At 44.6% G+C, this 17982-nt stretch overlaps 1 protein-coding gene across 3 annotated transcripts in view; it reads right to left on the minus strand.

Annotated features, from left to right (window-relative positions):
* The window catches only part of AMBRA1 (autophagy and beclin 1 regulator 1), a 209955-nt gene that overhangs the window by 164358 nt on the left and 27615 nt on the right, over window positions 1-17982 (minus strand). For all 3 annotated transcript variants that reach the window (XM_074997585.1, XM_074997584.1, XM_074997586.1), the window contains exons 2-7: window positions 16403-16657; window positions 16054-16112; window positions 14471-14654; window positions 13645-13817; window positions 12667-12733; window positions 6028-7490 (exon numbers count right to left, since the gene is read on the minus strand). In XM_074997585.1, coding sequence (XP_074853686.1) covers window positions 6028-7490; window positions 12667-12733; window positions 13645-13817; window positions 14471-14654; window positions 16054-16112; window positions 16403-16537 — 2081 coding nt within the window. In that variant the 5' untranslated portion in view covers window positions 16538-16657. The remainder of the gene's footprint in view (window positions 1-6027; window positions 7491-12666; window positions 12734-13644; window positions 13818-14470; window positions 14655-16053; window positions 16113-16402; window positions 16658-17982) is intronic.

Genomic DNA, 17982 nt, shown 5'->3' on the forward strand with positions numbered 1-17982 from the left:
TGAAAGAGTGGGGGCTACATGGACACATTCTTTTGAAAGGGCAGATCACTCTTTTGATCCACATTTTTGTGTGTGGACATACTCTTTCAAAACAAGTTCTTTCAGAAGATATATTCCAGAGGGCTTCTTTTGAAAGATGTCTGTAGTGTAGCGGTAGCCAAAGAGGTCTCACGGAGTCAGGTCTGAAGTACAATAGCAGTAACAGCACATGGCCAGAAGCTTTTCTTAGAACAGATGCAGCAGGGCAAGCAGATTTTGTCCTTGAAGGTCATTAAGCCATCACAGTACAATAGAACAAATTCACATGAAAAAAAATCTTTGAACAAAACTATTGTATACAAAACTCTGAAGATGGGACTGAAAGGGACATTTTGGTATAGCCAAAAGCTTGTCAAAGGAGGATTAGATAATTATATAATCAGTAAGATCATCAATTACATCAAATAAAGAAATAAGGGTGGATACAAACCCTTCCAATTCAGGGTATAAAAGCCAATTGCTAAGGTCGTGGCTACACTAGCACCCCCTTTTTGAAAGGGGAATGGTAATAAGCCACTTTGGCAGATGCTAATGAGGCCAAAACCAAATGGGAAGAAGGGGCTTTTGAAATCGGGGGGTCCTTTCAAAAGGCCCCTGTCTACAATCGACAGTGTGCGTTTTGAAAGTGGCACTTTTGAAAAATGTGTGGACGCCATTGTGTTAATGAAGCGCTGCATATGCATGGCAGGGCCTCATTAGCATCTGCCGAAGTGGCTCATTACCACCCCCCTTTTGAAAGGGGGGTGCTAGTGTAGCCACTGCCTAACTGATGAGGGTTAGGAAGAAGCCCCGGAGTTCATATGCCACTCTAAAAAGTTTGTTACTGGCAAATCTAAGAGACGTGCTTTTGGACTAGATGGACTACCTCTCTAGTCCATATTCTATGTAACAATCCTCCATGGGCCTCTATGAAAGGGATGGCTTCAGCAGAACTTAATCTGACTTTTCAATCATTAGGATTATAGAACACACAGGCTAATTTTAGGGGTTATCAGGAAGATAAAACAAACTCATCTGTTGCTCAATTACTTTCTTTTTCATTGAGATTTTGCTCATAGCCTTCTGTTACTGCATCACGTGATAAAACACTCACATATCAACCCTCAGATACTTCTAAGATTCCTTGATATATAGGACTGGTGGAGAAAATACCTTGTGGGAGTACATATGACAGAGATACTGTCCATAAAATTCACACACTTGAAGCATACAAAGCCCAAATGCCACCCACTACTGTTCAGGGCAGTCAGTGACACTCACTCATCTCCTCTCCAGAATTACTTTTTCTCCCAAATTCTTATCAATACCACTGAGCTCATCACAGAGTAGCCAAGAGCATAGACCTTAGCCCTAACAGAAGCACTGCCCCACCCACACCCCCGGCCCAAAAGCAACTCACTTCGAAAATGAAAGTGGCTGCCTGTCCTACCCTTGTTGTCATACCAAGTAAGCCAAGGAAGAGAGCAAACGCACTGCACTTAACAGAGTTCTCGGCAATGTGTCCCTGTTAACAAAGAAAGCCAGAACTGTCATTCTTGGCAAACTTCATTAGATGGTTATTACTCATTATTAGTAATGAATCAGGAAAAAGCAGGATGCTTGACTCCCCACCTGGCATAAGGGCACCAACAGAACCCAGAAAGGACAAATCTTCATTCACTTCTTTGACATTCTGCAGCAATGGCTTCCCTGGTAAATTACTTCCATGCCAGAAAGGCCAAGTAAAGGAAATCAAACGCGCCCCCCGGAGAATGAAATGAAACACACCTTCAGTTTCTACTTTACCTTAGATTTCCATACAAACTTGGGATATAGAACTCTACTGCCCAACAGTGACAGCTACTGGGGAAATGGGGAAGTGAACAAGATTATGAAAACACAAAACAAGCTAGCAGTGATTTCTTCTAGCTCTAATCTGCACCACGATATTTGTGGTCTCTAGCCACAAACCCAGCTACACTGACTTTGTGTTAGCAAGGTGATTGCTGTGTGCATGCTATTCTCTTGTTGTTGCTGTCCTCATCCTCCCAGCTCCATTTCCATTGTTTGGTTTTCCCTCACCTATCCCTATAAATATGTGATTTAGATTATTCACGCCTCTATGCAGGCATCTGTCATGGCCTTTGAGGGGCCCTGAATGCCTTTGCAACTGCATAAATTAGTGAAAGAGGGACCAGAATTTAGTTATGAAGTACTTGTATCAGAGCACTCTGTTTTTGGGCTCTTGCCCACCAGACCTGGGTGTTGAGAGGTTGGATGAGCAAGAGAGCTCATCCTATGCCAGAGAAGGACAAATTAGTGGGTGAGCATCAGCTGGCCTGTCACTGTTCCGAATAGGAATATATTTGTTAATTTTGTGTTCGTGAATAATTCCCATCCCACTCAGAGGAGGAGGAGAATTCCCCCATCTTTTTCTATTTAAAAAAAAAAAATTCTTAAACTTCCCTGACTTAAGAAAAAAGTCAAATGGGCTTGTTGCAGAATAAATGCATAAATCCAGGACTCTGACCCACTGTTTTATAGTTTGTGCGCACTTCTTGTTAGGTGTGAATGAACCCACCAGAACAGTTCTGAAGGGGAGAGACTCTCATAGGCAGACACAGGAAAAAGAGAAAAGAAAAGCACAGTAGTTCATGTGGCTTTATATCTGTGTCCTCAACTAGGCTCTGCCCAGGCTTCTTGCCATAGGAATCCCCATGGAATGAATTCCAAGGCAAGCTGAGGCATTAGCCTGCTTGCTTCAGATTTATTTACCTTGGCAAGAAGCATCTGTTTGCACAGGTGAATGACTGACTGGGTGACTGACTGCACACAGCTGCTACAGCCACAGTGCAACAGTAACATAACCATCTGTGACAGCTATGATGGCCCAAACAGACGCATAAAAATAAAGAGATGAAAGAGACTTAGTAGGTCACAACTCAGTCTGCTCCCTGGAAAGAAGAGCAGGGTTGCTCTCTGTGGCATATGGTCCAGTGCAATTGTAAGTGACACATTACGGAGCTCCCAGCCCCTCCCCTTGAAGCCTATTATTACACCTCATTGCCAGAGTATTCCAAGGGCCTAATTCTCCAGCCCCCCAACACACACACTTTTTGTTTTGATTTTACTTCATTACTTCTACGAACACACCACTGACTTCACCCAGAGAAAGGATAAGAAGATACAGTTTGCACGTCCCTGGTCTGGCATGGTCAGGACCTGACCGGTCTCGAACAAGAGAATTTGCGGGACCAGGTTTCCCACAACTGGCTTCCAACTCCCTGTCCCACTGGGCTGCTCACCTACCCAATGCCATCCAGGCACCCTGGCCTAGGCTGCTGTTGGGGCTCCTGCTCATGGTGCTAGGGGACACTGGCTCTGGCCTAGCAGGCCTGCCCATGCCCCCACAGTGTTGCCAGGAGAAGCCAGCTCCCCACACAGCTTCTCCCAGCCCTGGCTCCAGACACACAGGGCTGCCTGGGGAAGCTAGCTCCAGCCCTACATGGCTGTCCCAGTCCAGCAGAGCTGTCTGTGGCAGAACCCAGCCCTGGCTTTTGCAGGGCTGCCTGGGACATGGCTCTGGTCCAGAAAACACTGACTTGGACCCTGCACAGCTGCTCCCCACCCCCATGGGGTGCAGGGGGGGGACACTCCCATCTGTGCAGCTGCCCCCATGGGACTGACAGGGGACATTGGCTCTAGTCTCCTTGGGCTGCCTGAGGACATGGGCTGCAGCTTGCCCTTCAGTCTGTCTCTCTGGTCCAGGAACATCCCTGCTCCTGCCAGACAAAGGATGTTGCTGGATCAGAGTGTGCTAGTTTTAAGAAGGGCAACCTGTAGAGTAAGCTCAACGGTGGAGATATTAGGAGAGAGGAATTGTTTAGCTAAGAAAGATTAATAAAACACACTCGAGTGTTGATTTCAAAGTTATGTTGTAATGAAAACTACTCAACTCCTCCTTTCCTCTCCCTCCCTCCCTGCTCCATAACATGAGACCAGAGGGTAGTCACTCAAAATCAAGGCTGGTAAATTTAGGACCATGAGAGAAGCAATTATCACACAGTCAGCTTCTGGGAGTCGCTCATACTGACAGTCAAAAACTAGAGCAAGGATTTAGAAAGAGCAGAGTAATTTCATCACCACTGCCACCTGCTATGCAAATAAACAACAATTTAGATAATCACAGCTCCTGCTTCTGAGAATATGCTGATTACCTGCAGAGAGAAGGAAAAAGAAGAGGATTTCCTTCCATCAAAAAACCCTATGAACACCACCACTCAGCTGGTTATATGTATCAAACTAGGAGATTTCACTTCTCTCTAAAAGCACCAGGAAATGACCACCATTGGAGAAAGGATTAGACAAATTTCCTCTTACGGGTCTGCTACAAGCTGTCCATAGATGGAATGCCAAACTGGATGGACCACCAGTCTGACCCAGCATGGACATCCCTATGTAATGTACCAGAGTGTATGGATCAACAATCTGAGCCAGCACAGACACTCTTTGAAGTGAAGATTCAGTTGAGCTGCTCTAATTCACTTGCCACATCTGAAGCCTGAAAGAGACCCACCTTCTAAATAATGCAACGCTGAAGTTAGGGGTGATTGAGATGACCCTCCTAACTAGAGCAGAGATATACTCTCAGGCTGAACTCTGAATGTCAGATTCAGCATAACGGGCTCTGTAAAAGCTCAGCCTCTGAAAATGGTTTTCAATAACCTACCTGCTTTACGCCAGAAGCAGCAGAATTTCTCACGGTCCAAATCTGAACTGCATTCACAACAAAACTGGAAACACAGTCCTGCCCCTTTCAGATAAAAAAGCAGCTGCACAGCCCGTCCTGATGCTCCAAGATGAAGTTTCTTCACCTTCCCACCCCTGTGGCTGCAGACTCTGGGCCCTCACAAGACACATTACAGTAAACCCTCAAAATGTACAAGTGCGAGTTGTGCTTAACTCGCATTAACATGAGTTAAGCACCACGCAAAATTTCGCTCCCCCCCGCACTGTCTCAACCTCTCCAGCCCCACTCACCACCTGTGCACAGCTCCAGCTCAATCCCCACCTTTGGCTCACCACCCCTCACGCTTGGCTCCAGCTCAGTGACCCCTCCCTTGCCCCCATTTCAAACTCCTTACAGCCCAGTTCAAATATGCAAATATGGCTCCAGCTCACCACCCCCAAATGTGGCTCTAGCTCAAATCCTGCACCCCGATTCAACTGCCCCCACCCAGCACATGGCTCAGGCTCAACTCCACAACCCCCTGCTCTCCTCTGAAGCCCTAACGCACCCCAGGCTTAACCCCCCTGCCCCCTCCCATGGCTCCAGCCCACTGCCAGGCTTAACCCTCCCCAACTCCCACCCCCCACCACCCAGGACTTGATTGTCAAAGGAGTGCCAGGTGCTCCTGTTGCTTCCTTGGCTGCAGAACATGCATTCCAATGGGGAAAAAGCCACCCTGATATATGACAAATTCAAGTTATTCCAGGGTGCTTGGGAATACAACCTTCCTGTAAATCGAGGCACTACTGTATTCCTAGGAAATAAACCATCGCTGCTGTGCCTCATGATTGCTCTCTGCCAGTCCCCAGGGTGGGCACTGCCTGGGTCATAGAAACTGTAATATAACCTGTTGCATGGTATAAAGTGGACATTTTGGTATTCTCCACACCCACACACCCCAAGCAGCATCTCAGTCAGACAATTCCTGAGAGAACAGTTTTCCCTATTGACTATTCCACATCCTTTCTCTCCCTGCTCTGCCCTCTGGACAGTTCACCCTTCCGTTTAGTGGGCAGGGTCTCCTCCCTCACACCTCCTCACACACACAACTTACCTCTGATACTACAGTAATACCTACTGAAGACTGGGGAAGGCGGCTGCAGATAGCTCATCCTTGAGATCAAGATGTGGAAGAGTCTACTCTGGAAGCGCCAGGTAGCTCAGAGTACATAGGAAAGGTTTAACAGACTAAAGGGGAAGGTAATGGACAAATGTCTCACCTCCTGAGTGAATCCTCCTCTGTACTTTCCTCAGGCATTTCCTGGTTTAAGGCCTCCTGTGATACATTCCCAGGTCTGTTCGAAACGGACTGGCTGTAAACTCTCTCCCAATGCCCTGTCTCCTGGTTAAAGACCACTCCCACGGTCCTTTCCTCTTGCGGGTTGGAAGAGCTTCCCAGCTGCAGCCTGTTAGAGGTAGGAGCTCTGCCCTCGCTTCTCTCTGCAGGCTGCGCTTGGCTGCTGCTTGGTGGCACGCCATCAAATGTGCTTTGGACTTGCCCCGATGCATAGCTGGGTGAGCTTCTTTCCCAGCGCAGTGTGTCATTGTTAAAGGTCAGTAGGTTGTGACAAGCGCGACAGCGGTTCAAGTGGCCCCGGGACAAATTGGAATTGTTTTCACTGCTATGCGGAGTCTGCTGGTGAGAAGGGCCTGGCCTGTCAGGCTCAATGTTGTTGTTGAGCATTTCTTGAGCCTGTTGCGACTGGCTGGGCTCCCCACCAATTCCTTGATCTAGCTCTTGAAGTCGGTCATACTCTAAGAAGAACCGTCTCAAGTCGCATTGGAGCTCATTGCGGATGCTGGCTGGATTGCTTGGGCCAGCACTACCACTGCTTTCTGTTTCAGCTCCTGGTGCCAGAAAGCCCCTCCCTTCTGTAGCAGATGTATACACAGAGGACTGGGAACCTCCCTCCTGCTGTCTGAGCACTGACAGCAAGCTCACTGAAGAGGCACTGGTTCTAGGTGGAGGCATGGCTTCCAACTCCGAGCGGGAGTTCATGTTCAGTACTGTTCTAGTCCAGTCAGACCCTCCTAAGCCAGAGGCCATCTCTCTTGAAGACTGGTACCTGGATGGATGGCCTGACAAAGAGCCACTGAGAGATCTGCGGGTGGGGCCTAGGCTAAGGTTGCGTAGGGTGTTGCCAGCAGTGCTGCTCTGAACAGTGCTGAAAGCAGAAGGCCTGTTAAGCAGACCCTGCTCCTGCTGTGCTGTGGATGCCTGCTCTGGAGGCTGGTATGGTTCTGTCTGCACAGAGGAAAAGGAAGTGCCAGTGGCCCCAGAGGAAGTGGAGGGGGCATTTTCTTGGTGTGAAAAGAGAGCAGATGGAAGTCTTGCACTAGAGCATCGGCTGCAAAGGCACAACATCCCCAGGTGCTGACAGCACTCTGTTGTGGGGTAACTGACACGCTCACGGAGCCTGGTGTAGGACGATGCTCTGGTGTTCTCGCTGGCTGGAGGCAGTGGTGGAGGTGGTGGTGGTGGAGGAGGTGGGGGGGATGGAGTGGAAGAATCTTGCACGTTGTTTTGCTCTCCAACCTGGATGCCAGAGGAGCGCGAGGACAGCATGTGCAGGAAGTTATGGAGGAGGGGTGTACGCCTCACAGGCTGAGACTGTAGAATGGAGCGCTGGCGATAATGTGGCATATCTGTGCTATCCACTGGGATCTCCACTTCCTCATCACTCTGCAAAGGGAAGTCACCAGAGGTCAGTCACCACATAGCAGAACCCGATACTAAGGTTGAGAGAGACAGATAACAAAAGGCCACAGACAGGCACGAAAAAAAAAAAAGGACTAAATGATGGGGCAAAGGGAGAGATGGAAAATTATAACAGGACCATAGAAAAAACAAGAGGGAAATCGGTTAGTGAGTCTACTCAACATCTTAAAAGTTGATACACATGCAAGAGTATGGGAAACAAAGAGGAAGAACTGGTAAACAAGCTAAATTAGGACTTAACTGTGTAAACTGGGGCATTTGACGGGGTAAATTTTATGATTGGAATATTGAATAGAAGGGTAAAGCCTGTTCAAGAATGGGCAGAGAGATAAAGAGCAAGTACTGAAGTGTATGTAGTGTATACACTTGTTCTTAGTCTGGGAGGAGATGAAAGGCAGACCAGGTGAAAGTTTCTGACAGGGGAAAGGGGGGAAAATAAAAGGTAACGTCAAGGTAAGGGTCTAATTTAGACCACCAAATCAAGAGGAGGTTGTGGATAAGGCGTTTGTGGAATAATAGAAATATCCAACATACAAGACCTGGCAGTAATGGAGGACTAGCTACCCAGACAATTGTTTGAAAACTAATACAAAAAACAACATTTCTAGGGCTGTCATTTAACTGCAGTGAATAGTGATTAATTTATTTGTGTAAATCACAATCACAGCATTGAATAACAACTGAAATGTATTAAGTATTTGTCAACATTTTTCCTACATTTTCAAAATTATTTCAACTACTGTGAATACAAAGTATACAGTATGCTCTATAAAACAGATATAGTACTTTTAATTCACTTCATATAAGTATTGTAATGTAATCGCTTTAATTTTGAAAGCGTAACTTACAATTGTAGATTTTTTTGGTCACATAACTGCACTGAAAAAATAAAATAATGTAAAACTTTAGAACCTACAAATCTACTCAGTTTATATTTACAGGAGATACTGGTGTCTGCTTCATATTTACAATGTCATCAGAATATTGGAACAGGTGCTCTATGACACTTTTATAGCTGATGTTGCAAGACATTTACTGCCAGATTCCCCACCCTTGGTTTAGTGTAACTTTTTTCAGTCAGGGGCCACTGAGCCTGAAATATTGGCTGGGGTCACACGCACAACTGAGAAGAAGAAGAAGAAGAAGAAAAAAAAAAAAAAAACAAAAAAAAACAAACAAACAAACCCCTCATTGACTTGACCACCAACCAAGAAACAAACAAATACCAAAAATCCCCCACCTCACTGACCTGGCCCCCACTCTCAGCACAGGGACTCCACTTGTGCTCAGCTGTGGCTCAAGGTAAGCCCTAAGTTTCCCCACCTCTGTGCTAAATATTCGCCTTCTTCATGCAAAACACAAAGAATAGACCAATGGGAGATGCCTGATGATAGCTACAGCCCTCAATTTAAGTATCTGAAGTGCCACCTAAAATGTAAGAGGGACGAGATGTGGTGCATGCTTTCAGAAGGCTTACAAGAGCAATAGTCTGATGCAGAAACTGCACAACCCCAACCACCAAAAAGAAGAAACTTTACTTTTCAGCTGAGCACATCAATATCTTACCATGCCAACTACAACAGCTATCCTGTTCTGTCCTTCTGATATATTTTGGACCCTGGTACTACTGTGTCCCATTGATTATGCTCATTCCAACAAGTTTCTGTGATGCCTATTAAAATCAATACCATCATTCAATACGAGGCACTCTAGCTCACCCATCTTACTATTTAGACTTCTAGCATTTGTACGTAGTCACTATAAAATTGTCATAATTTAGCTATCTGCCATTACATGATGTGATTGAATGGGACTCTTTCATTTGACTGTTTCTCATCTCATAACTTACCCATATATTATCATCGTCCATCCTTTCCTCTTTACCTAGAGCATAGAGATTAATTGTTAAATAAGCCCTCACCTAACGGATGCCTCTGTTCATTCTTACTTTCAGTTGATATTGTAAACAAAAAGCGAATTATCTCCTACAAATTATAATCAAATCTTTTTGGTCAATGGGATTGGCTGAGCAAGGAGTAAGTCTGAGTGGACTTGTAAGCTCTAAAGATTTAGATTGTTTTATTTCTGAACATAATTCTATATTCGTAAGTTCAGCTTGCATGATAAAGAGATTGCCCTACAATACTTGTATGCAATGAATTGAAAAATATAATTTTGTTCTTTATAGTTCAAATATTGGTAAACAAAATAAATATAAAATAACCACTGTATACTGCATTTTGTGTTGTAATTTACATCAATATATTTGAAAATGTATAAAACCTCAAAAATATTTTAAGTAAATGGTATTCTGTTACTATTTAAATAGTGTGATTCACTGCAACTAATTTTTTTAGTTGCACAAAAGCCCTAAACATTTGCATTAAGTTCCTGAAATGTAACAGCTACAAATTCTTGTTTCGAAAAGTGCAGGAAATAAGCAGGAGTCCAGCCAGTGTAGACTTTTTTTTGACCAGCAGGGAGGAAGTAGTTGTGAATCTGAAGGTGGAAGGCAAACTGGGTCAAAGTGAGCATGAAATGATAGATATCATGATTCTAAGGAAAAGAAAAAAAGTGACAACAGAAGAGTAAGGAAAATCAGGTTTTTAAAAACTCAGATCTGGTAGGTAAATTCTAATAATTAAAACTAAAGAATAAAGGAATTCAAATGGCAGTTTCTCCAAGAAACATTATTGCAAGCATAACAACGATAGCGATGAGAAAGAAAGAATAGAATGAGGCTAACAGAGTGCAATCAGAAGCTCTATGACGTGAAAAAAAATCAAAAAAGGTATACAAGAAGTAGGAAAAATGGATGAATTGCTAAGGAAGAATAAAAATAACTATTATATAGACAAAAAAACAGAAAGGCTAAGAACAAAATGAGCTACATCTAGCAAGGGACATAAAAAGCAATCTGAAGCTTTTGAAATAATATGGGACCACATAATAAAAAAGATGAAGGAAAGAACAGGTCCACTACTTGGCAGGGAAGGAGAGTTAATTGATGTTATCAATAAACCTGAGGTGCTTAATGCTACCTTGCTTCAGTGTTCACTAAAAAGGTTAATGGTGACAAGATACTCAACTCAATGTACATTAATAAGACGGAAGAAACACAAGGTGAGAGAGAGAGAGAGAGAGAGAGGTATTCAAATCAGCACCGCACAGTGGGATTCATGGGGTATGTGAGGAATTTAGTGACGCGATCTTGGAGTTATTAGCAATTATCTTCAAGAACTCATGGGAGGACACATAACGTCTCAGAGGAGTTGAAAACTACAAGCACAATATCTTAAAAATAATAAAGAAATAATGAGGACCTGGGGACCTATAGGCCAATCAGCCTAAATCTAGTTCCTGAAAAGAGAGGAACAAATGATTAAACCAGCAATTTAGAGAATAAAGGGGTTAAAAAGAAAATCCAGCATGGTTTCTTGAGGAGGAAATGCCAAATCAACCTAATTTCCTCTTGTGACAGGGTTACTTTCCATAGTGTACAGGGAGAAGCAAGATATGATATAGCTTGATTTTGTAATGCTTTTAAGATAGTCCTACATGACATTCTCATAAGCATATTAAGAAACACAGATTAAATTACTATGAGATGGGTGAACAGCTAATTGAAAGACTACACTCAAAAAAGCAGTCATCAATAGCGTGCTGTCACACTGGGAGGGCATATCTAGTGCCCAGTGGGTTAGTTCTGAGTCTGGTACTATTTGGTATTTTTGTTAATGATTTGAACAGAGTGGACAGTATGCTTACAAAATTTGGAGATGACTGTAGCAGTTTTAAAACAAGAAGAGCTGGAGGCTCAGTTGTTTGTTGGTACTTCACATTGACAGAGACCACCAAGTGATAGTAACGTTAAAAAGGATTGGGAGATTACAATAGATCACAAATTGAATGAGCACCCACTAGATACATTTTTAAAAAGCTATATAATTCTGGGGTATATTAACAGGAATGTTGTATATAAGAAGTAGCAGGTAATTATCCTACTTCAGATGGCACTGATGAGGCCTCAGCTGGAATAGTGTGTTCAGTTCTGGGGCCCACGCTTTAGAAAAGACATAGGCGTTTCCTAATTTGTCCAAAGGACAGCAACAGAAATGATAAAAAGGTTTAGAAATTTTGATGCACAAGGAAGGGTTAAAAATTAGGCACATTTAGATTTGAAAAAAGAATACTGAGGGGAGGCCCGACTACAGGTGTTCAAATATGTTAAGGGATATTACAACAAGGATGATGATCAACTGTTCTCCATGTCCCTTGAAGATAGAAGAAGGCGTAATAGGCTTAATCTACAGCAAGGAAGTTTTAGGTTAGAAAAGGCTTTCCTAATACCTAACTATAATGTTTGTCAAATTCTTGAATGCCCTTCCAAGGGCACTTACAGAACCTCCATCCTTGGAGGTTTTTTAAAAACAGGTTGGACAAACCTGTCCAGAATGGTCTAAGTTTACTTGAGCCTGACTTAATGGACTTAACGACCTCTCAAGTTCCCTTCCAAGCTTACATTTATATGATTATACACACCCAAGAAAAAAAAAGGAAGGCCAGCTACAATCAAGAGACTGATAAAGATACAATAAACTTCTTCCAAGAGGAAAGACGACATGACATTTGAGATGCATGAAGCCATCTAGCCCTTAATCCATAAGCAAGTCTTGTATGGAACCTGAAAAATACTGTACCTTGCAGTTCCACAATTAGTCAGCCACACCAAAAAGGAAGTCACCACCTGCAAGGTTCTGTCACTGTGGGGGTCCTGCTAATAATTCTACAGTCTCATTCAAGGCAGTGAAGTTGCAGCAAAATTCCTCAGCATATTATGAAAAGCACCAAGGACGCATCTGCAGATGTAGCAGGGATGGATCTGGGGCCCCTCATTCAGCAGCAGGATCAGAAGGGAAGCCACTGTCTATACCGCTAGTTTCCCAGACCATAGTCATTAATGTTACTTGTGCATCTTACAAGTGTAACAGAACAGGTCCCTGTGATCAAATTTAGAGGAGACAGAATTTTGAACTCAGGAAGTTGCCCAATTTTAAGCAAAGCATCAGGCTGCTTAACAACAGACTGCGGTTAACATAGAGCATATTATAATCAATGTAGGCATTGGTAATATTCTCACCTGTTGATTGGAAGGGTTGACAATCGCTGTGAGCAAGTAGTGTCCCAAGGGATCAAACCGTACCAGCCTTAAACAAGAACAGAGTTTAAGGCTCAGTTGTTAGTTGGCATTTCACAACCACAGAGAACACCAGATGTTCAGAAAATAGACTTCACATAAGGATTTACTGGTCAGGAAGTTTTACATTTCTGCAGCACCCCTCATTCTAAAGTATCTCAAAGTCCTTCAAAAATGCCATGTATTAAGAAATATTCACCAACCCATAAAATACAGCTACCTCCAAGATGAAGACTGCAGCTGTTGACCAGTATACAGCAATCCTGTACAACAGTTCAGGAGCAGGAGTACCTGTATCCACCTGAAACTGCTAGGGGAAAGTATGCTAACATAAAATAAGACCCCTAGAAGTTGGCCAGGAAAAAGATGAGTTCATACCTCCCATAGAAGCACCTGGGGATTTTTAATGACTGGATTCTTGTCAGAACCACGTTTTTAGTCACTCAAAAGAATCAGTCTCCAGCAGCACAGCATCATTTATGATCATGCTGCAGTACTGGTTCAGTGCTGACTCCAAGGGTAGGAGACCCTCCTCCCACAGCAGCTGTTACCATCCTAGTAACAAATCATATTTAACTCGGCATTCCTGATGAAATCTAAAGATCAGTCTTACAAATGTTAGCCCTGTGGCAGAGCTGGAGAGGATTCCATGGCACACAACAGCCTAACTTATATCTGTTCATATTTCACATCTAATCTTGTTTGTTTTTGCATCCACAGATACTGCTGCACCAACTGAGCACGAGCACTGAGAATGAGGCAAGAAAATCCTCCATGTAGCTAAGACGAGATTGAAGGTGGAGAGGAAGTTACCTCCTGAGCACCTCTGTCCCAGGGAGACTGCTACACATTTCCCCCATGCCACGCCATTTCTCATGCTGGAACTGCAAATGCTCTTTTCCCCTGGGAACGAGTACTCACCGGACTCGCTCCATCTCACTGGCCGTCTTCACTGCTGCAAATGGTTCTCGACGACTCCAGTCCCAGAAATGGATCTCGTTGGCCGTTGCAATCAGCAGAAGCTGAGCTGTAGGATGGAAAGCCAGGGATGCAATGGCATTGTTGCTGTCGGTGAACCAGCTCTCACTTCCACCCTGGAGCAGGAAAGGGAAAATTACCAGCTGCTTAACACACAACGATTTTTGGCAACAAGAATTCTCTGGAAATGCCGTGCATCCCAACCAGCCCCAAAACTCCATGCGTAGCATGGAGCTGCTCTACTGCTGCATCAAAAGTCATTGTTGACTCTCTCATTTTACAGTGTCATTGGACTCAAAGCCAGAACACAGAACTCCTGGCAACAGTGGCCGCAGATAGGCGATGTCATCTCAGGTAGCCTGTAGGGCACACTACCAGACAGAAGGGCATCAGCCACTGGGCAAGTCATCAGTGGAGAAAAATTTAATGATGCAGCACATTTTTTAGGGCAGAGTGCAAGTCAACCCCCATAAGACGAGCAATAGAAAAGCAATTACTTTTTAGGAACTAAAATGGGGTTAGCCTCAATCAGAGGCCTGTGACTCTCTACATGAACGAAAGACTTTGCTGGAACTTTATGAACTCCAGATATTACATCTCCAAACTAGACAGGAGGATTACTGCAATATGCTCTGTAGCACACAGCTGGTACAGCTCTTGGAAAACTGCCAGAGCAGTTTTCAGCTGGGCAAAGTTTGGGTGCCTCAAGCACAGACAAAATTGCCTTATTATAAATACTAAGCACTTACAGGTTGCAGGAGAGACTTACATGTAAATCCCAGATTCTAACCTCCCCATCTAGGCACCCTGAAGCAATGAGTCCTGGGATAGTAGGGTGAAAGGTCACACACCATGGTGTGCGCCGGTGTCCAACCAAAGAATGGACACAGTTGCCCGTTTTCACCTCAGTGATGTAGATATTGTGATTCACATGGGTGGAAGCCATGAGGGTCCTGGGAAAAAGACAGACCAGAATTAATGCTGGGGAAGGTGGAGAAGAGAGACAAAATGCAATGCATTAATTCAACCAGCTCCGGAGTACAATCCTTATTTATTGTTTGCATTAAGAATATGCAGGCATAGCCCTGACTCAGATACATTTACTGTTTAGAAATATAGCTCCCTCAATTTTCGGGCACTGAGAGAACCCTACAAATATATTAGGGCGAAATCTCAGAGCCACAGCACACTACCAAATCCTTTCAGCCTCACTCATGCCCACCAGCTCCCCGATGGACCCAGGTCAACTGACACTGAGCTTTCTTCCCTCCTTTTCCACTCCTTACCCCCATGTCCACCCATCACACCGCTTCCACGACTAAACCTGCATCATTCTGTCCTGTTTTCAGAAAAGTCAATTCCTTAAGGCAGCCACTCTGAGCTGAGCTCTTCCACCCATAGGATGGTTTGGGGTTGCCACCCTGGGGGATTACCGAGATCCTGGAGCTGGCAACAGGGGTCAGGCTCACCCCACACTCACCATGACAGCTGGAAGTGAAATGACCCACCCCCGTGGTGAATGCATATCAGGCCCAACCCTGCTGACAGCACCAGGTGCCCCTCTAGTCACCTGGACCATGCAGCTTGGGAAGTGGGATAGAGTCAGGGTGAGGGCACGGGTTCTCCTGGGCCTTGCACCCTCTAGGGACAGGCTTGTCTCAGATTTGACTCAGTATATTGATACTTCACTGACACTATAGAAAAACAGTGTTTTCATGAGACCATTTGTTCCCCAGGTGCTCCTCTTTTCTTCCAGATGTGGAGCCTCTTCCCTGAACAACAGCATGCAACTCTGAGGCATGCTCAGAAATGTAGTGATAATGGTGTATCTTGGGCTGCATAAGTGGACAGACAACCCCTGTTCTTCACCTCTTTGGCTCAGAGACCAGCTTTCTAAAATCTGCTGCCAGCTCCTGGTCTCTCAAGAGGCACAAGCCTCCACAGGCTTTGCTCACACACAGGCCTGCCGAACCAGTGTGCAGCATGGGGTGGGGGCTGGAGAGTGTTGCAAACGAGGCAGCTGCCTCAGGTCCCAGCAATTCTAAGAGGACCCAGGCTCCCAGCTGCTGCCACTACTCCTGCAGAAGGAGTGGCAGCAAAAGTCCCAGCCCCCTTTGAATTCCTGCTGGAGTGCCACACCACACAGCTCTTGGGGCTGGGGGAGAGGGTGCTGTGGTCCATGCAATGCTGCCCAGGCCCCACCCCTTCCACCAAAGGTCCCGACCATTCTGGGGGTGCAGAGGCCTCCTCCCACCCCTGCCCCACACACCTTGCCTGGGAAATCCACAGTGGCTGTCAGCCCGACTGCTCACACAAGGTGTTTAAACTAGTAACAAAATAGAACTTAGTTACCTATCTGGGCTGAACGCCAGCAAGAATGTGGAACGCGGACTGTCTGGTAGCTCAACTTTCTAAAAAAAAAAACAGAGCAGGAAACATGAGTACCATATGATCAGCCTTCTTAACTCTTATCCAAAACACAGACAACATGGCGATCCCAAAAACATGCAAATAACTCGCCTCCCCACTACGCAGGAACCCGGATGGCTCAGAAACAGCTGCTAGATATGCTGTATTTGACTCAAAGTGGAACATGTCACAAAAAAACACAAACGTTAATCTCAAATTCCCACCTACAAACCTAGCCACAAGGCTGGACAAACCCACTCATTAGATGTGACTTTCTACATCATGACTTTACCTTGCCCTCCCATTTCATCCATCGGGTTTTGTCCTCCACCAGCTCCTGCAGAAGCCGCTGAGCGCCCAAGGCTTGGGTGCCACGTTCTCTGCCCCACAGGATCCGTACAGCATTTTTCTCTGGAACAACCTTCATGGCTTTCAGTAGCTACTGTTGCACCAGGGACTGAGATGGGAGACCAGCAGGTTCCAGACCACAACAGCCAAGAAGTTACAGACAAGCCATCCACATCTCAAGATGTTAACTCATGGAATTCTAGAAAGGGAAGAGAACTATGTCAAAGGCAGCTGTGATTTGGACGGAAAGAGGAAAATTTCAATTCTCCATCCACTGTCCTCAACCAACTCCTACCCCATTACTTTTCCTGCATTTGTCAAGCCCCTAGGTATTCCATGATTCTGAATCTGGAGATCTGAATAATTCACCTCCCACCCCGACTACAGAGTGACCTACAATGGACAAAAAAAAAAAAAAAAAAATGGTACTTGCACTCATTTTTGCTTCTCTACAATTGGGACATAGAATGAAGGCGTGAAAAAGCTTCTCAATGATTTTTCTGACTTTCTTTTTTAATTTGAAAGTGAACATAGAAAAATTAATTTACCTTTTCCCATAATACAAGAACTAGGGGACACCAAATGAAATTGATGGGTAGTAGGTTCAAAACTAATAAAAGGAAATTTTTCTTCACACAGCGCACAGTCAACCTGTGGAACTCCTTGCCCAAGGAGGCTGTGAAGGCCAGGACTCTATTAGGGTTTAAAAAAGAGCTTGATAAATTTTTGCAGGTTAGGTCCACAAATGGCTATTAGCCAGGGATAAAGTATGGTGCCCTAGCCTTCAGAACAAGGGCAGGAGATGGATGGCAGGAGATAAATCACTTGATCATTGTCTTCTGTTCTCCTTCTCTGGGGCACCTGGCATTGGCCACCGTCGGCAGATGGGATGCTGGGCTGGATGGACCTTTGGTCTGACCCAGTATGGCTATTCTTATGTTCTTATTAAAAATTCAGATCCCAACTAGATTGAATGACTAGGTCATGGCTAGAAAAACAGCCTCAATTACAACACCGTGTAATGCTGCAAGAGAACGAACATTCAGCTGTTAAGAAGCAAAGAACTTTTTAGTCAGATTGTTCAAAACTCTTGTTCTTAGCTAATACAGATTCAACTCTGACCAGTTAACCTTTTGAATACAACACATCTTTGTGAAATATTTGGTGACCTCAGTTACATATCAGAGGTCTCAATATTTTTGTCTTCTTCCCATGCACCAATAAAACAGGGGAGACCAGGGATGTATTCCTGAGCTCTTTATGTTTAAAATGAAGTAGAAAAGTTAACCTTTAAAAGCCTTTTGGGCCATCTTTATGCATCCAAAACAAGGACACAAGCATTTAAAGAAGTTTTTGCAAATCTCTGTGGGGGAAAAAAAAAATTAGTTTCTACTCCTTCCAGTTACAAAAATGTATTGCATAGGTCAGTGCTCCCAACCCTTCCACTAGTGCAGACCCCCAACCTCCTCTCAGACCATTCGCAGGCCCCCAATCACCACCCAAACCATTCACAGACACCGATCA

The sequence above is a fragment of the Carettochelys insculpta genome, chromosome 6 (genome assembly GCF_033958435.1).
Source record: "Carettochelys insculpta isolate YL-2023 chromosome 6, ASM3395843v1, whole genome shotgun sequence".
In the NCBI taxonomy this organism is placed as follows: Eukaryota; Metazoa; Chordata; order Testudines; family Carettochelyidae; genus Carettochelys; species Carettochelys insculpta.